Source organism: Filicampus tigris, chromosome 14, assembly GCF_054856515.1.
Source record: "Filicampus tigris isolate MCC_2025a chromosome 14, RoL_Ftig_1.0, whole genome shotgun sequence".
NCBI lineage: Eukaryota > Metazoa > Chordata > Actinopteri > Syngnathiformes > Syngnathidae > Filicampus > Filicampus tigris.
In genome coordinates this window covers 22,629,643-22,651,344 of record NC_141230.1, presented here as the reverse complement: position 1 = coordinate 22,651,344, position 21,702 = coordinate 22,629,643, and the positions used below count along the sequence as shown (strand labels likewise).

Genomic DNA, 21,702 nt, shown 5'->3' with positions numbered 1-21,702 from the left:
TTTGTGAATGCAAATGTCAAAATGCCTTCCACGTCCCCCATTTGCTGCAAATGAGTTAACGCGATTCCCACAATGTTTACAACATGTATAATTTGATTGTTGGGAGAAATCCATTTGGTCGGAACACATTTCACAAAGCGCCCGTCATGTTTATGGCTCACATGCTGGATTCTTTCATTTAATTGGAAACACTGTGATTGTGGAGTTGCTGGCGCAGTCACAATCACAATGCCGTCAAATGATTCCCTTCATGCGAGACCCCTGCAGTGCATCAGTCAATAGTCATCACGCTCTTTGCTAGTTGGACAACAAACAAGAACTACCCCTCGTTATCCTTTGATGTAAACACACCATGGGAAATTGACTTTGTAATTGCTTGGTCACAAATAGTCGGCTCTCTGGCATGTTTGCCCACCCAGCAAGTGCAAAAGTGCACCAAGTCAATCTCCCTAACTAAGTTTGCTCATTGACATAATACCGCCCCCATACTGATTTCTTTTGCCGGCCATGACTTTCAAAAGATGGCCAGATGACACTTTCCGAGACGCTTTCAGGTCAATCCCAAAAGGTAAGCAGAGCTGCATTCTTTTTTTTTTTTTTTTTTTTAATAGTATCAGTAAAGGGGAAAGGCGCCGGACTCAAGTAGGAACTTTTCATTTGCCGCTATCAAAGTGGAAACGGAGCAGGGAATCCCCACACTGTTGCCGGTCCTTCCCTTTGGAATGACCTTCCTGTAAATCTTAGGCAAGCCCCCCTCGCTGGCCATTTCGAAAACCCGTCTCAAGACACATTTCTATTCTTTGTATACTACTCTAGTATTTGCTGTGTAATTCATTGCTTTCACTTGCTATTTTGTTGTTGTAATGTAAAGTGCTTTGTTACCGCTTTAGCTGTTGTGAAATGTGCGATATAAATAAAGTTGGATTGTATTGTATTTGCAAACTTCCCACCATGCAGTTCCACGAACGAGAACAGGCATCCCGTTTGGCCAAGTTGTGCACACGTTGCCCGTCTGTCCCAGCGGCAAGATCATTGAGTGAGGATTTAATAGTTTTTTCTCTGGTTGGTCCGTACCAAGCAAGGCAATGGCGTCACCACAACAGGCATGAAAAAAACCATGACAGACGCGGCAAAAACAAACAAACAATGAATTGACAAAGACCACACGCAAGGAGGGAACTAAGTACAAGCGAAGTGACGAGACAACGAGAAACACCTGGACATGAGTGGCTCAGGAGGCTGATTGGAAGACACGGGCGGGCGGACGTGAACGGGTGGACACAAAAACCTAACGAGAGACAGGAAACAAACCGCAAGAAAAGACAAAGTAAAAGCATTCGAAACCAGATCAGGACATTTATTCGTTGAATGAGCTGTCCAATGACAGTAGAACAATATGCACCTTTATAAAAAAAAAAAACTTTATTCAGTCAGGGAAAAGATTTATGTCATGATAGCTCACAATCATTTCAAATGAAACAATATCATTTATTGTGGATTATTTTGCCTGTCCATAAACCACAGCTCGCGGAGTCGCCGGGGTGACTTGACCCCAGTTTGAGAACCACTGGACTAAAAATAATGGACACAATTTGCTCATATGTGGCTGTCAGACTCATTAAAAAAAAACAATACAGCAGCTCATTCTGAAAATTGCTCCATCTGCCCGATACTACCACGATCGCATGGAGTCTGCATGCGCATCCTCTGGTGGGCTTAATTGCTTGCACAAAGAATGAAGCCCTTACTGCTTCAGGTCGTACACCCCACAACATGTGGGGGCTCTCGCTCTCTTTTAACCCCAGTAACGACTTGCCGGGCTGGAGTATAGCCCACGGCGACCGACACACACGTGTGATCATAAATAAGATCCCCATGTTTGTATTCGCAACTCGGCAGGATATGTGACTCAAACACACACGCGCACTGCAGGGAGGTTGTGGCATGACCACATCATTAAAATCATATTTATAGATAGATAGATAGATAGATAGATAGATAGATAGATAGATAGATAGATAGATAGATAGATAGATAGATAGATAGATAGATAGATAGATAGATAGATAGATAGATAGATAGATAGATAGAAAAGAACAAACCAAGATGAAGTTATTTAATGATTTGAGTACAAGTCCGCATTGTCTAAAAATAATACATGTGATTAAACATGTTAGGCTTAGCTTGTAGATTGATTCATAAGTGCTTTACTATAAAGGTACTTACCATTTGGACATTTTTCTTTATTTAAGAATGAATGAGCTACTTGAATATATCCACATCTAACGAAGAAGTTCATCGTATCACGTGTGGCGAAAAAAGCACATCCTCTGCAAAAAAATAAAAAATTTAAAAAAACTGCAAAAGTGCATCCGTCTCAAAAACAGGATTTAAAAAGGCAGATGTGACATAGTGTGAGTTTTTACTCCTTCTGGTGGAGAGGGTTTTTTTTTCCAGAGAGGAGCGTGCCGCTCGGATGATGCCGAACAGGAGGAGGAGGAGGAGACGAAGGAGGAGGAGGAGAAGGATGCTCTTTGTTGCAGGTGGAGCAGCCGAAAGACTCACGGGCGTGCGCCTGTGTCTGGATGGAGAGGAGCGTGTCCCTCGCTCCCTCCACCCCTCCCTCCCTCCCTCCCTCCCTCCCACTCGCCCAACCCCGCTCCCACCTGGCCCGCTGCCACCTCGCCTTCTCCGGGGCTCGATGCCGAATACTGATCGAATATTTCAACCTGGATGTGAATCAACAAACAAGCAAATCTCTCCGGAACCGAGGGCAAAATTGTCCTGTGAGATTACTTTCTTGTATTCACAGTAAATATGGAAGGTGGTGTGAAGGTAGGATCGTTTTCCTACCGAAAATTGACTTTTGAATGTCTTCAAATAGTTGTGTCTCTCGAGTCCCTACCACCCATCAAGTATGAAATGAAACAACTCTGTCACTCTTTTGTCATTTGCTTTTTACTGGAGCTTTCCTCCTCTGAATTGCGCCCGCACAAATGTGCACTTTTCCAGCACATTTTCCATCAAAATAATTCCCATTCATACCAACAGAGACGCTTTGCAAAATTTGACTCATATACATATTTTTCAAACCATTCCAACTTGAAACTGTTCCGCTCATGCAGAAAATAAAAAGGTAAACAATGCTGCAGCGCTAGCGCGCATTAGCATTAGCATCCCATAACTGCCACATTCCTCTGGCTAAGCAGGAGATGGGGGAGGTGGTGTGTTATATTTCGTGTTGTGTCCGCTGCGTGTGCCTAATGCACAGATCCGCCTGACAAATTGAGAAAGTATCATTTGGCGGCTCGGCGATGAAGTGCTGCCGTCATGAGTGAAAATACAATCACAGAGCCTCTCAGCACCACAGAAATTGATTTGTTGTTGCTAGTGGCTTATTTTGAAAAATAGGTTTCGGAAAAGTCGCTTAATATCCAGACGCGTTTTGGCAACACCAAGTCGCCCTCATGTCGGTGAAATGCCCAACTGTGCCACCCGTTGTCATGGTTACAAAAGCCATACTTGGCAGTGTGATTCTTTTTCCTTATCTTATTTGGACACCTGGGAAGTGTTCTCAATGGTGGAAAAAAAGCACAATATGTCGATAACGAGATCTCTTAAGATGTCAGCAAACTGATTCTTGGCTCTCATTTAAATCAATTCATCAAGTCAAGACCGTGCCTTCTTGAACTTCGAATGCAGGCTATTGATTAATCGAATCACATTGCTTGTTGAGGATCGATCACGCGTACACGGCAGCGACCTGCCAAAAGAACGTGTGGACGCACGTGCACATTTGTTGCAGTTCGTCTCCGTTCGCCTTGCAAGCTTTAAAATTCAAAGAGAGTGTCTTCATCTCCTTATTTTGTGTGGTTTTCATAAATGTCTGTCTGATGAACCTGACAGCATGGTAAAATGTTGCCAAACCTTTAACTGGCACCGCGTATTTTATATATTATACTGCCGGTTAGCAATATTGTCTGTTGTTCAGTTCATCCGTCTGAAATTGTCTAGCGTCAGCCAGCATTCTCGCGGCGGAGAGAATGTTGATACAAGAACTTTACAGTGGATCTTTTTCAAATGGAGCAGGTGTACCTAATGTTGCGACCAGACTTTAATTCACCAGGCATAGTAATTTGGGTTAGGGAAAATGCGTTTTCAATGACCTCTTCAATTGCATTTGCGCTTCCCGTGGGTTTGGAAAGTAGGCCGCGTCTCCCATTGTTCCAGGAGCTGAGCACTTTTTTCCCTGCAGGGCCAGTCCTGCGACACTCTCAAACTCGCAGTGCTGCACTTGGTGTTGTTTACTTTTGTTCACTAATGGATTGGCTTTTCAAATTCATTCGACATCCTGGCCATAATTTAGATACAACGTGCACACAAAATGCTCATTTGTGGCTACAAGGCACTCATTTGTGGCCATGAAAATCGAATTTGCTGCATGAGGTGTGTACAAAACACTCACTTGTGGCTTTGGTGTCATTCCCCTGAACAACTTGGAATTCTGGGTAAGTAAATGGAGCACACCTTCGCTGGAAACAGCTATTCTTGATTTATTGAAATGCTTCTCAGTAATCGTGATTCCTTGCGATGTCAGCCTTTTTAGCATGCTAATTGTCGCTTATTCGCAGACTGAAACGAAATGCAATCGTGCTACCCTGGCGTTGGTGAGACTCTTCACGCCCAGCCCCGCCCTCTACCTTATAAGGAGGGTGCACAGCTACTTTGTGGCCCCAGATTTCGTCAAATGTGAGTGAAAACAGGAGAAAGTAGATTACTTGGAAATCCTATCCGGCCGTGACGATTTGAAAGGGGAAATGTTCTTCAGCATTTGAATAAACAATACCGATTTTAACACATCACAAATAATCAAGTCGCTATACCAATTTGACATCAGACTGGTAATAATTGCTGGCCATTTTAATTGCTCTCATCACAAATAAAAGAGAAAACAAATCCAATGTTGACGCACAACAGACCATGTAAGGGAAAATGGATGAATTCCCCGGTAAGTATTTTTCAAATAGCAGGGCTAATGAAAACAGCTGGAAAGCAAATCCAACAAGCGTGTCATGCCCGAGGGACACAGAAAAACCTGAAACAAAAGGCAATCTTATCCAAACAAAGTCGAAAAAAAGCACAATTCAGACAAAAGCACAGACTCAATTCAAAATGATCGATTAAAAACTTGCATTCAAGTCCAATAGAAAATCACGACATGGTGTGTGCGAATTTTCTCTCGAGGTAAAAGTGCGGAGATCTGTTGGCAAAAGACACACAGGTAGTCGTGGCTTTGTGTGGCGAGGTGCGGTGGGCGGGTGTCATGACTTTGGCCATGCAGCCTTGGGCAGCCAGGCAGAAGCGAGCCAAGGTCACACAAGTGGAGCACATCTGTTGCACAAATACTTCGCATTCGCTGTCAAAGACAACCTGCCCCCTTTGGCACCAAACAAAAGCGCCCAACGTTGCAAGGTTGCACCTCCATGCCCGTCAGCGTCATCGCATTCATTTACCGACATCAATTCAGCCACACTTGGAAGTTATTCTCCATACTGGCGCCCCCTGGACCACTGTCGCGTTTATGAGGCTCGTCATTTGAAATAAGCCACCATTATTCCACGTTTGTCACGTGATTAGCTTCCTGGTCAAGTGTTTCTAACGACCCCCATTTGTTTCCATTACGCCCCGTTTGAGAAGGCATTTGACTGTCCTCCGGGACGATGAATGACAACTGACAAATGCATTCATCCAACTTGAGAGTGGAGAGCCGGGGGAGCTTCGCCACTGATGCGTGGCCGGACGACTGCATAAACATGTTGACGTCCACCAAAGGGGGGGCGGCAGGTAAGTCAGCTCTGAGATGCTGCTTTTGCATCTCTTTGAGAGTTTAGAACACACAGAATGTGATTGCGGGGCTTGGTTGAACACTCGCAGTTGCCCCTATGTGCGACTGTGGGCGTGAATAGTTGTCCATATGTATTCGGTTTCTCTTACCACGTCAACTGAGACGTGCTCGGGCTCACGAGGACAAATAAATGCCTGGTTGTTGACCGACGGCTTATGGGCAACCATTTAGAGGGCTCCGGTTCTCCGCCATTGATTGTTGGCATGTAAATTATTGTTGCATTAGGGATGTTCTCCACTAGTAGAAGTCAATTTCCAGTTGCCATGGACACTAACTGTAGGGTCTCAAGGCATGTCCTTAGGGTATGGAAAATAAATCGCAGCCCGACTCGCACTTTGACTCGTTCACGTTTCACTTAGCATAGAGAATATAGTTACAAGTGGTTTGCTATTTAAAGTTTTTGTCTCTGTGGAAACTATCCTCAACTGTTTCTAGGTTCCAGCCAATTTTTGTAATCTTTGTACGTGGTACGATTCACGAAGGTAAACCAATCGAGAGGCGGAACATTTTGATCGTTCCAGGTCAAATCGGCACTTGCTGCGTAAAACCATGTTTACTCTGTCATCTTATACAGAATCCTCTCATTGCTTTGATTGTCCAGACAGTTCCAAGAATGGAACCGGCTTACGAAACTGCTGCTGACAATCTATCAATACACTAATTTAGTAAAAACATCTGCTCATCACCCCCAATCATCCATCCGTGCCTTATTTGAGCCATCGATTGATTCACAACAGCATCCCAGTCCCCCTCAAAGAGCAGCCATTTAATGAAGGGTTCCAGACAGACTAATGAAAAAAACCATTTTTAAAAATCAAGGGAGCCTTAGTTAGCCCTTCTTTCCGATCCCACGTTTAAAAGCAGAGAGCAGATTTGCAACAATGAATTCAATCCCGATGGTGTCCCGCAGAGCACAAGACTAATAACAGCAGACATGCAAGGTGAAGGTGAGGAGGAGGAGGGATGCTTGATTAGTTGCCGGAATAAGTCTAGACTTGTTTGCGTAAGCTGCTGTCACTTGTAATAACGCACACCGTCTGCATGGTAAAATTGCCCAAGTGTGATTTATCTTCGGGTTGTTATGCGCGTGGATTACTTGGGCACACCGCCTTATATTAGGAAAAAATGGGCAACAAATGACCAGCGGTGGGCATTTTGCTAAAAATTGAGCGTCCGTTATTCGTCAAGCGTCCGCGGCGTGGGAACCCTTCCGTCGTCCGTCATTCGCCTTTTCTTCCGGGGGCAAAAAAAATAGCACCCGTCTATAGGCCGGTCCGGCTCTAATTTTAAACGGCCGCCCGTCGGCAACTTCGACCAAACTTTCACTAGCGCCCCCCCCCGCTGGCCGATATTTGAACGGAAATAGTGACTCACTGCGCTATGGAAGTGTGACAGTGTTTCAATGAATCGGAATCAACTGGGCTCATACCAAGCTGCTTTCATGGATTTGTCGTTTGGCGGATATTGTCACTGCCGTTACATTTGTGATGCTTTCTTATTCATGCAGCATAACACGCAGAAAATGGATGGATGTAATATCACCAAGCTTATACTCCAGCAACACAAACTGTGACATCGCATTCGTTGTCGGCACTGCCCTGCATTTTTTAAAGGCAATATTTGTATACTTGCCCAGCACTTAAAGCTCCCCAGCAGCTGACGGGCCAGCTGTTTCCTGCAGGGTTTGACACCGATCAAATATACAGCAAAGGGAAGAGTCAATCTATCCCTATAGAGATGCACAGCTGCACCACACACAACTACAAATGGCTGCTAACGCCCTGGAGCTGCAAGCTGTCAACCACAAATGTGCACAGTGCATGACTGCATCGGTATACGTGCTTTCTTTTTTTTTTTTTTTTTTTTTTACCGGTAGCACTGGTCCTCATTAGGAGCCAAAGTCAGCTGAGCAATCACAGACAGCAACACTTTAATACTATTGAACTCAACACGATTGCGATCGTCAACGAGACAGCTGGGGAGTCGCTAGCTAATGGAAGAATGTATTCATTCATTCCAATCAGTGCACAGCTCTGAACTTTATTTACAGGAGCATGTCACAGGATAAGCAATCCAGTATACGCGAGCGTTCTCTTCATCATTCACGCGGCCATTATACAAGAGGACGTGATACTTCACAGTTAACCTTGACCTAAAAACAGTGTCAGTTATTCATCTCTGTAATGAGGCCAGAAAGTAGAAATGTGCCACCCTAATAAAGCCTTGCTTTCTTTAGTTGAAGTCGACCATGGTTTTTGTAGGGGGATGGGGGGGGGGGACTAATGTTCAGACAGAAACCTACAAGGAGCGAAATGCTGTTCATTTACAACAGTCATTTCCCCTCAAACATGAATAATTTAGCCATTAGAACACAATTTGGTCTTAAGGGCTGCTTGTTGAGGCAAATGTAAAATTCATACTTTTCCACCAAAATGCAGTGGTTGTCCAGGAGAATGGCCCACAAATCTTAGAGTTCAATCAGTAGTTGACCAGTTGACTGTTCTTTGCATTGCAGATTTTACGCGTGCACGCAAAACGGTTGGAAATCATCCTTTGCTTGCGCACCTTAACGGTGGCTCTGACCTCAAAACATCATTCAATTACCTATCGTCTTCCATCATTTCTGATTAAATGCAATCAGGGACCCTGGCAGCCCACTCGCTGCTGGAAAGAGGAGAGGCCCCATTCCACAACAGCGTTGCACAAGGTGACCTGTGCGATGCTCGTTTGCCAACGCCGGTAAGACTTACCGAGTCGCTTCGTCCCTCGGGGGCTCGCTGACGTCCAAAGACACACCACAAGCGACAGTTATTCAATCCCGTTTGTTGCGGCGGCTCTTATGGACTCTGATGGAGCCCGTTTGAAGTTGGACTGTTTTAAAAAAAAAACAAAAAAAAAACACTTGTTTTCTGGGGGACTGAAAATGAAATTGTTTGAAAGTGGACCTTTAGTCAAAGTTGTGGAAAAATTCCTTGTAAACACTGAAAATGGTGGACAATTATTATTTTTTTTAATTTACAGCAAGAATTTTGCATCCGGGCTGGAAACCAGAGTGGCAAAAGTGTCCACACACTGTACTTAATAAGAAGTGCAGAAAAAAAGAGACTCCGCTAGCAGAAGAATTTGCGATTGTTTACATTTATTAAACGTTTTTTTCTAAAGAGACTGAAATGTACTTAAATACAATTGTATGATTTTTTTACAGTCACAAGTATGGATCATTTTTATATAATTTGATTCACAAAAGTCGCATTTTTGCTCTGATTTATCAATTTTTTATGTCACCTGAATTTTATGTGTGAACGTCTCCCATGCTGAAACAACCAAGCTTGAAATTATATTTTCAAAAGGTTACTGCTTATTTAAAATTGTAGCCATACACTGTGCACTCTTTCCATTTAATTTCTTGTATGGGAATTCTTGTTTTTGCAGAGGGAAGGTCATTTATTTATTCCCGCATTCAGTGCCATTGACAACTGTTGGCCTTGAGAGCATATTGAACCATTTTCTGTCATGTTTGGAGGCCCCGGGGATCTTGAATTATGTTGACGATTATGTCGCCTGTACAGATCTATCCTGTTTCTTTTTTTTGGGTGTATATTGCTGTCGTGTGTCCACAACCTCCTAGGCAACCTTTTGATCATTTTTGTGTTGTCCAAACATGACAAGAACATAAAAGGAACAGCAAAGTCAAGGGGGAAAAAAGGGACTCAAATTTTATTTTCTTTTTACAAAACAATCCACCGTCAACCTCAATACATAGACTTGCATACAGTTATGAACAAACATAATCATATGACACATTTTTTCCTCCAACACGGTTGCTTCTGTCGTGCGACGTTTGACTGCACACGTTTGCCGCTCCTGTTAAGGAGCATCTGAACGACGCCTCGGTAAAATGACTAAAGCGGCGCAGGTGTTGGATGTCCAGCAACACACGGGTAAAGGCAACTGAGATCTTTGCAAACTTTTCACACTGACTCAAGTTTCACGGCCACCTGTGTGAGGTGCGCATTTTGGGACGTCCTCATTTGTCAGATGTCAGACGTGAGATGGAAACAAAACACAACAACAGGTTTCAGGAGCACATCAGTCAAGAGTCAGACATCAGCTTTAAAATCACTTGGATGTCAAGGTAAAAGGGACTTTTATGTGGCAAACTCCGGTCCTCGGGCCGCTATTCCGCATGCTTGGATGGTTCTCTCCTCTCACACAGTTGATTCAGATAATGAGCTCATCAGCAAGCTCTGCAGGAGTCTGATAAGATCCTCGATCCAGGAGGCAAACATCTCAAATATGCAGGACAGCGGTCCTCGAGGAACAGAGTTTGACACCTGGGCTCACACTAAGGTACCTGTGAATATTCTCATTCATCCAGGCCACCTCACTCTAAGCTAGTGCAGATGCAGTCCTGATCATCCTTCTTACATGAAACGATGAAGCCTGCTCAGATGAGAGGTGAAAAGTCTTCTAAGACAACCAGCACTGTCGAGTTGCGTTCACTTCAATTCCAGAGAGTCAAGACTAAAATTGAACCCAAGGCCATTTTTATCCACAAATATGCAATCGTTGGTAAAGAAGAGAGAAAGCAGAGACAGAGGAACATTAAGAGTCAGACAGAGAGAGAGAGAAATTAGAGAGAGATACAGAGACAGCAGATACAGAGAGACAGACAGAGTGACACACAGATCAAGGGAGGGAAAGAAAGAGAGCAGACAGACAGAGAGAAAGAGACAGAGAGGCATTAAGAGACAGACAGAGGGAGGGAGACAGACAGACAGAGACAGAGAGAGAGAGAGAGAGAGAGAGAGAGAGAGAGAGAGAGAGAGAGAGAGAGAGAGAGAGAGAACAGAGAGAGACAGCATCTACAGAGAGAAAAACGGAGACAGAGTGACAGAGACAGATCCAGAGAGAGAGAGACAGACAGATTGGTTGCAGGTTTGGACACAGGCGTGTTGGGGTCCACCAGCAGCAACCGATTAGCAGCGGTCTGCTCTTCAGCTGAACTTGGACTCCACCAATTTGCCAGATCCTCAACAACGCGCTTTGTCCAGTTTGTTGCATCCAGCCACTTTTAAATTTCTGTTGGTATTCTGACAATTTCTTCTGGCTCCCGTTTCCCGTTTCGGAACCCGCTCACCGCCTGTCTGGACTTCACACTCTGATTCCGCCGAACCACCTTATCCTTGCCTTCCAGCCTCATCCATCCATGCCGCGATCAAGAAATATCTTTGAATCATAACCTGCTGTGCTCTCTCATTTGTCTCCGGAATGCAACATATTTGGCTATTGAAGCTGTTCTTCTCAGGAAGCTTTGTCTTAGGCGGTGTTGTCTGATGGTTGACATTTTGCCGACAGTATGCCGTTTTAACTCAAAGTATGTGAAAGGAAGTGTTCCTGTTACTTTTTTCATCTCACATTTGACACCAGGCCAGGATGCCCGAAAATGTACCATGTATTGTACATGTGTGCATTTCACAGGTTGGCTTGACCTTTCAAACATGGTCCTTACAGAACATTGTTAAGTTGCAATCTGGGACTGGGGGAAGGGACACTGAAAGGTGGCCATTGTATCTCCTCCTATTCTAGTCCCCACCTCCCCAGAGATCTTGACCTGATGGCATTGAGTGGAAAAAAAGGGACAAAGGTTACCAAGGTGATGCTTCAGTACCGTTACCAGCTGACCTGTCAGTCAAAGGTAATCCCCCTGAAAGAAGAGTCTTTCACCTCACTCGCTATTGAGAGACATTTTTTTTCGTATTCCTACGTTTAATTCCATCACCTCGGCGACGGTCACCGTCACTTCCTTTTCAATTGTAGCTTAAATTGACTGCTGATTGGAGAGTCTCCTCCATAATGCACACGAAGAACTGTTTAGTATTTTTAAGAGAAAGGATTCATTTCCAAGAGAAACTTCCAGATAACATGCTGCCCCCTACAGGATTGGGGTGTGATTACAACAAATAATCGACAAATGACCTGAGCCAAAGCTGCAGTGACAAAGCTACACCGGTCGACATCATTGCTATAGTAAGCATTTGCTTACAATTTGATGGCGTATAAGACTGGATTTGGACCGCATAGTTAAGTGGCATGATTCAGATCTTTTTTTTTTTGTTGCTTTTTGCTTCGAAGCTCGTTGGGATATGCGTCACGGCCACCGTGAAGAGAGGGAGAAAAATGCACGGGATCAGATATCCTCAGATCGGAATCAGGCCGTCTCTAAATGTGTGTGATGACAATTTGATACGTATCAGAAACCCGCTGGTGCGACTGCAGCGTTAACGCACAGATCGGATAGGACCTTATACAACTGATAACAACACAAATAAACACGGTAAAAAAACGGCAGCTGTAAAGCTAAACTCCGGAAACACAAAGACTATCAAACACGGTCTAATTATGCGACGTGAGAGAAAAACAAATATTATAATAAATCAAACGGTGAAAGAGGCAAACCAGGCCAACAAAATTGGATGCAACATTAAATACGTCTATTATTTACAGTATGTGATATTGTTTATTGCTTTATTGTTGTTGTTGCTCTCTCTCGGAATTGATGCTTGTGTACGCGCAACTGGGCGTCTGAACATGCGGGTTGTTTTATGTGTGCCATGACTGTAAACACGGCCATTTTGTTTACGTGTCGCTTGATATCTACACAGCGTCCTGAAAAACTGGCCACTTGGACCTGCAATGTAAATCCCGCCTCAGGGATTTAAAAAGATTGAAAAAGTAGCATCCACCAGTGTGCAAAACAACCTCAATCCCAGTACTCGCTATTCTGATTCTGTTTAGTAGTCCCAAATATAGATTTTTTTTTTGTTTAATATTCTCGTATCACTCATCGATTCAGCGGACACTCTATTCCCTTGTATTTGTTCAAAAGAAACGAGTCCGAATTTGTTTGCCATAGTCTTGCATAGAAGTCTTGCGATGTAATTTCCAATTCCCGAACGACTTGTCGGATAAGAAATCAAGAAAATGTATGAAAACACAGATGACCGTCGCTTGTTTTCAGCAGCAATTCCATCTTTTGACACCAGATCAAATCCTCTCAATGTTGCACGTACACGGCCCTGGTCTTGGCAGTTCCTCAAGTGTATACAACTTTTTGGCGTGTTTTTACGTTACTGTATTGGGGCAACAAAATGGCACGCATTGCGATTTCTGCCTGCATTGCATATACATCATTTGGTAGGTGTCATGAAACCCTCATGTTATGTTGCGAGTCCAACTGACCGCTTCTGAAGTTTACAATTGTAAAACAAATAAAACTAAAATAAAACGTCAAAAATGAAAATGTTCTTCTTTTAATCACACGTATAGTATTTAAGGGATCGTTTTGATGATTCAACATGCAGCTGGTCAGCATGACCTGTGAACATATTTGGTGTACCAAAGAAACAACATAACAGGAGGGTGACGATCGGGTTGACATTTGTGCATCTGTGTGGATGCCATTCCTCCTTTTCAACACATTTCAACACTCCAAAATCCCAATGACAAACGTTCACAGCTTTTGATGCAGTGAGTTCCATGCGCAGCATTCAGTGTCCAGAAAGGAAAAGAATAAAGAAAGAAAACCTGTTACGGCGCGTGAGGTATAGGGAAAGAAAAGCGAGAAAAGTGAAGTACAAAACAAAACGTTTCAGGACCAAAGGAAACCGGCCGCAGATACGCGTGAATAATCTCATACTGAAAGCGCGACATATAAATATAAATAAAGACGAGTTGAGTTGAATTTACAGCAAAAGTTGACATCACTCACTGTAAATATCAAGACAATCTAATACAGAGTAAATCAACAACTTTATCTCAAGGTGACTCAAGTGATGCGTGAGAGAAGATGGGTAGAAATTAGAGTGTGGCCATTCCGGTGACTTCGGATGTCAACCTAGAACAGTACAAAAGAAAAAAAAAAAAAACATAAAACAAGTGTGACAGAAGAAGAAAGGTGTGCATTGGAGGAGAAAATAATAACAACAGCTTGTTATGTGCTTAATTGTTCTTTTTTTTTTTTCACTCAACCCCTTTTTACCCATTTTTTTTAAACCCTCCTGTTGTATTCATTTCTCATGAGAATTCAAAGTACCCTGGCTCAATCTGACCCAGGTACGTTAATTTTATCTAAAGGTGTCAGGAACAGGAACATATCAGTTGTGAATTACGTTTCAAATGGAATGATTCTCGTCACATTGATTTATTTTTCATTTCATTTGACTTTTTTTTCCATTTTGAATGAAGTGATTAACACCAGTCTTCTGTTCAGGGTCAAAATGACCCACTCACTTAAAATGCTAAATGAAACCCCTGCTCGGATTAAGAAGTGTGATTAACAATTGCTGCATAATGATGAAATTCACACTTTTGCAAGTCGACTTTATAATGAGATCTACATGATTATTTTGGTTTCTGTCACGTTGGGATGATTAGACATGCTCCGGGTCAAATTGACGCAGCAACATTATTGCTTTCAAACTCCAATTTGTCTTGGTTTGGTTCCTCTTAAACTGGATTTTAATGACAAAACATAACGTAGAGAATTGATGAGTTGATCACGAACAAATGTAAAGGTCACACAGCCATATTTCACACATGGGAACAAAAAGAAAAACATCCATTTGAATTTTCCAACCAGATACCAAGATTCATTTTCGTATAGCAAATAAATTGAAGGTGATGAATATCAATAACATAATAACATATACTTTAGTGGCACACTGTCTATATAATAACAGCAACTAAGATATTCTAAATACAAATGTCTCACAGACTTTATATGACAATGCAAGCATATGTAAGTCTAATTCCGTGGGGGAATACATTGATATTTGTTGTGGGATGGAGGGGGGGGGGGGTGCGAGTGTCTGACTGAACACACAGCAGCCACTTTAGGACGGCCACTTCAGGATGTTGTCATTGCCGAGGGGTCATTCCACATGGCGGCCACGTCCCTGAACCTGCCGTTGGGAGTTATGGGAAATAATAATAATAATAATAATAATGATAATAATAGTAATAATAATAATAATAATAAAAACAATTATAATAATAATTTTGCAGGCAGCATGGGGAGAGAAGGTGGCCGTTAAGTCATGTCAATGGCAAATACAACTTTTGAGGTGGCTTTGGTAAAGAGCATTCGTGTTGCTTTTGTGTGGTACGTACGGGTTGGTTTTTTTCAGGCCTGCTGAAAGATGTCGGCCACAAATGCCGTCAAGTTGGCGATTTTATTTATTCGCCGTTCACTTATCTACTACTAGATGAAGTCCAAACAAAGTATCAGCTATCTGCCGCGCACGCGTGTTTGTTGAGATATAAAGTCTCTACTTATCAGAACAATAAACAATAATAATAAGAAGCTTATCAGCATTGGCAGCGCAGCCTGAGTGCGTCTTCTAGTAGGGATGTCCAAACTTTTTCCACTGAAGGTCACTTCGAAAAAAATGCAATATGTTTTAGGTCAACACATGCTCAACAGTTAACATGAGGAGAAAAAAAAGAAAGTGGTGACAAAGCAAACATGTTTTAGTATTAGTGTGATATGAAAATAATGGTTAAAAATTGTTGCTGTCTTGTTACATTCAGATTTATTTACAATTGCTGAATTTAAAAAAAAAGACGTTTTTTTAATGATGCCTTTCTTACATTAAAAAAGGTACAATATCTTACAATATTCTAATTTAAATTAAATAGTACTGTGACACATTTTCATTCAACGTCATTCCATAAAAAGAAATATTCAATTGAAAGTGTGATATCTGGCAAGATTCAAGCTATTACAATTGTAATTTATAAAAATCATTGGATACATTTTCATTGAACATGCTCAAAATTTTCCTTGAGACAAGAAAACCACTAAAACGGTTGGCGGACATTTTGCGAACATTTGCGACCTTGAACGAACCCTGACGAGAACGCAACATCGGGTACCTTCGCAAAGACTCGCAAATGTGGGATGGAGACTTTATAAGAGTCTTGTGGCGGACCAATCAAAAAAATGTGCATGGGCCACAAACGTCCCCTCAGGTTGGACTTTGGACATCCCTGTCTTTCAGGTTTGTATTAGCGTTGAAATTAGCCTGAGCGAGCGGTGCGGTGCGGCCGGTTACCTGGCATTGATGAGATACTGGGCCAGGCTGATGTTCGCCGGCGTCCCGGTGATGGTGATCTGACGCTCGGATGAGCCTTCGATGGCATTTGCGATTTTGATCTGAGCCCCCGATATTTGTCGGATCTCGTTGATTTTGGTTCCTTGACGTCCGATGATGCAGCCTATGAGCTGGAAAAAACAGCAGGCAAGTGACATCAACACGGGAGGTTATTTGTTTCAGAATTTAATTAAACTATATATATATATATATATATATATATATATATATATATATATATATATATATATATATATATATGTATACACATACTTTAAACATACCACAAACCATAATCCCAAAACACTAACATTATTTCTTACTTATTATTATTACTTATCGTACAATATTAGCTTTAAAAATACATGTTCAAAGGGCCTATTTTACTGGTCTGATGGCGACTCAAGCCTCTGCAACGTCTCCTGGAGATTAGCCAGCAGTCGCCAGGAAATTACATGTTAGATTTTTGGAGACCTTGAAGAAGTCGTGGCGATGTCTCAGTGACATCTCCGGGCAAACTTGTCTCTGCGAGATGCCCTGGTGAGACTGCCAGCAATATTTTGGTTGCCTGAGTCGTCAGAGGCAATCAGTGCAACGTCTCCGCCAGTGAGATTGGCCCTTTACAAATTATTCAATTTACAAAAAAATGAAGCGATGATGCTACGTAATGTCCCCTAATAACCCAGGTTAACTTCTTTAACTTTTAAGATTCATCAATTCAAAATTCCTTCCTTCCTTGATACAAATAAGTGCTTTCCTACTAGCCAGGATTTTGGCACCATCTTGTGGCATTAAAAAACGAGCAAAAATAAACCACGAATAGGGGAGTTTCCCCAGCAAATAGCTGAGGATATATTCCGTTGAAAAAATACAAACAAGTCCAATTGGGAATAGGTTAGATTAAGAACAGGATTGGGGATATGGTTTGGATTAGGGTCAGGGGTTCTACTACAAAATTGTCTAAAGGTTGTAAATGAAAAGAAGCATTAGTGGATTAGTGAATAGATTTCAGAAAGTTTCCTCACATCATTAGGAATGGTGAGCTCATGGGTGCTGGCCGGTGGACTCGCATCCAAACCTGAATTGGTCAAACAAATAACAACAATACAAAAGTGGCTGAAAACTTGAAGTTCCTCTTTTGATTTTGAGGCTTCATTCAACATTCGTGGACATAATATACTTGTATCCTGACGAATAATGAAGGTCACATTTTCCGGCCACAAACCGGCAAGGAAGTTGACTTTTTCACACTCTGTGTGAAATGAGGCAACCCAAGCAATCTCTTGTTATCTGCCCTATTTGCTTGCTAAAATGTGACTGTGAGCCAACATTTGTCAATTATGCCCCATCATGATTTTGCAATTGAATTAACATGGTAATATCCCCCACACCGGGTTTCTCCACCCATGACTTCACTTGGCAGGTAAACATTTTCAAGCTTTTTGCTCCTGTTAAGTGGCACATATTTGACTGCTCAGTGGAGTTGTTGACTCAATGAGAATGTGTGGCTCTTTGTGTCTGCTACATGCGCCACATACATGGATCCCGATACTAATTGAGTGCATTTCTGTGGCCGAGTGAAAATACAATCCATGTTGTCTTTGTGTGCACTTCATGGCTCTGGCGGGCTTTTTTTTTAGACTCGACAGGCAGCCACTCCTCAAAAAAGGCTCAAATGCTCTCTAATATTGCACTATTTGACGACACCCGGGAACTGTTTGAAATTGTGAAAAAAAATTCATGAGTTGGAAGAAGCGTACCTAACACATCAAAGGAAAACTTTCAGAAGGCTTCGGCGCATATGTTCATACAAAAACAAACAATTTTCTTGGTGAGTGAAAATGACTGGCTCAAATGGCAAATTAACAATAAAAAAAAAAAATTAAAAAAAGCTTTTCGGAGGTAGCACATTTGCGGCAGGTCTGCTACGTTTGTGGAGGGCGCTCGCCCAGGATCTGCGATCTACGAGACTTGGCACCTGTGCTCAGAGTATTTTCTCGCTGAAAAAGAGCTCCCCACCTAAAGTATGCCCAAAACTGTCTTCAGCCCTTCAGTGGAGAGCTGCATCAACAGATAATTTGCAAGTGTATTTTGTGTATCCAGATGCTGAAGGGCCAAACAGGAGCAAAGGGATACACATTGTCCTCGAGATGACATCAGGAATCTGTAGCAACGTCACATACTTGTACTCAGTGAAAGCGTCTGAGTGTGATGTGCGATTGGATGAGTGGGTTGGGGCGGGTGTCTGACGATTAATCGACTTCAAGCTCCTAACTGTCATTGCGTAGCGGTGAAGTCGACGCGGCAACTAGCTCATTGCTTCATACCCGACCCAAGTCAGATGTGCAGGGGTAAACATATGCGGATAATCGGGCTGCTCGCAAAATGGAGGCGGCAGTCAATGGCAAATGTTAAACCGCTTCAACATTTGCAATCGCAACCCCTTATGTGAGTGGTCAAGACGTCGGTCGACCAAGCCACGGAGTCCATGATCGTGACGTGAAACCGAATGTTAACCAATTCTGAAGCAAAGTGATGCTCGGACTTCACCAATACGGGAGCTACTGCAATGATTACGTGGTATCGCTTCAAACAGTGCAACCCTGCAGTACACATGGTGACTGGAATGTCAATCGAATAAAAACAACACTATGAACCGATTATTCCTAGTTCTGATATGATTGTGATTTATCACATGAAACTGACATCCCAGCTTGAGCACGATATTTCTAGCTCTCTCACGCTCTATTCACAGATAGAGTTGGACAAGCGAGGCGAAAGATTTGCAGCCTGGATGCACGTACCTCCAGTCAAAAGTTTCAAACATTTTTCACTTTTGCAAACTATAAATTGGTACCGTGTGCTTGTCAATATTCAACACATTTGCTCAACATTGCGAAAGTTGGCAAAACTTTTTGAAACTAGCTACTCTGCATGTCAACTAGCGATTGAATTTCATCATGAATATTTGGGCAAAAATGTTACCCCCAAAAATTCCATCAGGTGCACATGGTAATTATGTTTGAATGGTGTTCGGATCAGAACATGGACGGAATTTGTTTTGTTGTGTTAACATGTTTGACCAAAAAAAAAAAAAAAAAAAAAAAGAAAGAAATCAACCATCAGGGCAGTCAGAAAACATTTGTACGTGATAATTTGCGCATTTAAAAAAATCCGCAGCTCCGGCAAGTGCTACACGATTGCCGTTTTAAGCTATTTAGTTATTCATCGCAAAGCACCGACCGTTTGGCACGTATCAATGTTGATGCATTATGCTTCAGTTTTCGAACCGTAAGTGATCCAGTATGTGATTAGACCGTCATCATATATGGGAAATGAAATAACCTAAAGTGTTTTCAAGGACAGATGCTTCGCCTTTGCCAAGTCGTCACAATGGCATGATTATATTAGGGTAAGTGTCCATGTTGCTTTTCACAGGCCTAATCGCTTTGTTCTCTGACAACAAAAAGCACAGCGAGCAAGTCATGCTGGAACCAAACGAAAAAGGAGAGAAGGTGGGAGGTCAGAGAAGGGAAAGGATGAGGCCAGAGAAAGCGGCGTCTACGGGGTCTCGTGGGTACGTACCAGGGAAAGCGGGGGTGGTCTGTCCGAGAGGGGTAAAGGGGGTTTGCTGCATAGCCAGCTGGTGGAGCTTGGTCAGCTGCTGAAGGGTTAGGAGGGAAAGTACAACTAACAGGTTACTCTTTACACCAAGAGAATGTAGTCAAACCAAGACGTAGAGATGGTGAGGATAGGTGGGAACACAACCAAGATGGTGGAGGGAGGGGGGGGAGGAAAAAAAAAATCATGAGAAGGACAGAGAAAGGAGAAGGCTGCTTTCTGTCACGCAGATCTGAACTCTCAAGTCTGATTGGCGCGCAACTCAGGTTGATAACTGCTCTCATCGTTGTTAATGAATGCCAAAAACCCAGAGCGGTTGTCAGCCTATTTTTTTTCCCCCTTCTCATTATCAGACTAACAGCTCCAAGGATGCTCCCGGGTTATCGTCATGGCGCGGCAGTTCTCGCTTTCCATCAGCAAACGGGGAGGGCGTGCGCTCGAAATCCAGGTTCGGCCTCTTTACGGGCTTTTAATGGGAGAAAGAGGATGTCAAGTCCGCTCTTGAGTGATTGTACCTTCGAGCGTTACCTGCAAGCGCATCCATCACTGCCCAACTTGGAATTAGTCAATCTGACACCAACGAGCTCCTGAGATGCTCGCGCGACAAGGATAGATGACGGCGGATTATTAGTGGGCCACGATGTGATACGCTGGAATTTAAGGGAGGGACGACATTGACTTGCACTTTCATATGTTGACCACACTTTTCTTATCAGGGCGGGGACTGAATGAGATCAAAAAAACGACTTTAAGGAATGTCAGAGATGGGGTGCCACTTTTTGGATCCCACATCCTCAATCTTGGGGATTAGTTCATGATCTTATTTAGGGAAGAGAATAAACACTCACATCTGGGTGTGGAATGGCGTACTGTCCCTGAATTGTAAAGGCCTGTGGGGAAAAGTGGAAAAAAAAAAAAAGGCGTCGTTAAGAAAGGCCGCAGGAAAAAGAAGACATGCAAGTGAATCTGGAAATGGGCTGGAATTATTAGAATTATTGTCTGGCAACGTGCAATGATTCTGTTGTTTTCAACAATTCCATCATGTTAACGTCAGTCTGCATAAACGAATCGGCGGTTCTCAAAATATTGAGTTCAGTGGCTAGTAGCGGTAACAGCTGTTGTATTTTGTAGTTCTTGTGTTTGTGTTGGTGTCAATGTTGTAAAAATCAAATTGTCTTATGGTGTGAATTTCAGCTCCTTGGCCTCTTACCTGGCCCCCTGAAAAAATGACAGGGGTGGAAGCAGGCTTTGGGCGATAAGGAATCGTGGCACCTTTGGGCGGAGACTAGGAGAGAGCGAGAAAGGCTTTAAACACATCAAATCGGAACAAAAATGCACTCAGAAAAAAAAAACAGATTTTTGGTGGGGATTCTTTCGTCACCCGTGTTTGGTTTTTTTTTTTCTGTGACGGCATGGCCACGTGCTTCACGGGACTTGAACTTTGCCAATCTCTTGTCAAGCTCGAAGCAACCGCACGGCCAGCAACGAGGCTGCTCAAGACGGCGGAGGGCTTAATCGCATTTCCTCCGCCCGCTTATGTGCTTTGCATGCATTATGAAGACCCAGCCACTGTACAATGCTCAACACATTGTATCTTTGTTTGACTTAAGAATGGTATGAACCTTTCTTTATGCATCCATTAAGTTTAGTGTATGTGGTGAAATTAACCAGAAAAAAAAAATTAAAAAATCACTAGATTGCTGGGTAGTCGTTTTGCTTTTTAAACTGAAGTTTTGGGAAAGAAGGCAATATGACCAGACCTCGGTGCGATAAAGACACCTGTGAACTTCGAACCGGGAAATAAACTGCATCATTTATCTCCTTTACAAATTGCAAACCAATCAGACTAATATCGGAACATTGTCCTGACTATTTAATGGTCGATGTACCTCTGAGCTATTGCAGAATTTTGGATTTACTGCGTGTGTGTGGGTGTGCGCGCATGTGTGTGTGTGTGTGTGTGTGTGTGTGTGTGTGTGTGTGTGCAGTCCATCAATATGGCCTTTGGGCATACTCCTGTCC

The 21,702-nt window shown here is 42.8% G+C and overlaps 1 protein-coding gene across 7 annotated transcripts in view; it reads right to left on the bottom strand.

Moving 5' to 3' along the window:
* The window catches only part of pcbp3 (poly(rC) binding protein 3), a 44,433-nt gene that overhangs the window by 358 nt on the left and 22,373 nt on the right, over positions 1–21,702 (bottom strand). For 2 of the 7 annotated variants that reach the window (XM_086051316.1, XM_086051317.1), the window contains 5 exons: positions 20,891–20,965; positions 20,529–20,570; positions 19,645–19,723; positions 17,085–17,137; positions 16,021–16,190 (listed from right to left, as the gene is read on the bottom strand). In XM_086051316.1, the coding sequence (XP_085907442.1) occupies positions 16,021–16,190; positions 17,085–17,137; positions 19,645–19,723; positions 20,529–20,570; positions 20,891–20,965 (419 nt within the window). Of the gene's footprint in view, positions 1–9,595; positions 14,869–16,020; positions 16,191–17,084; positions 17,138–19,644; positions 19,724–20,528; positions 20,571–20,890; positions 20,966–21,702 lie in introns of those variants that run through there. The other 5 variants (XM_086051320.1, XM_086051322.1, XM_086051321.1 and 2 more) reach the window with 5 other exon arrangements.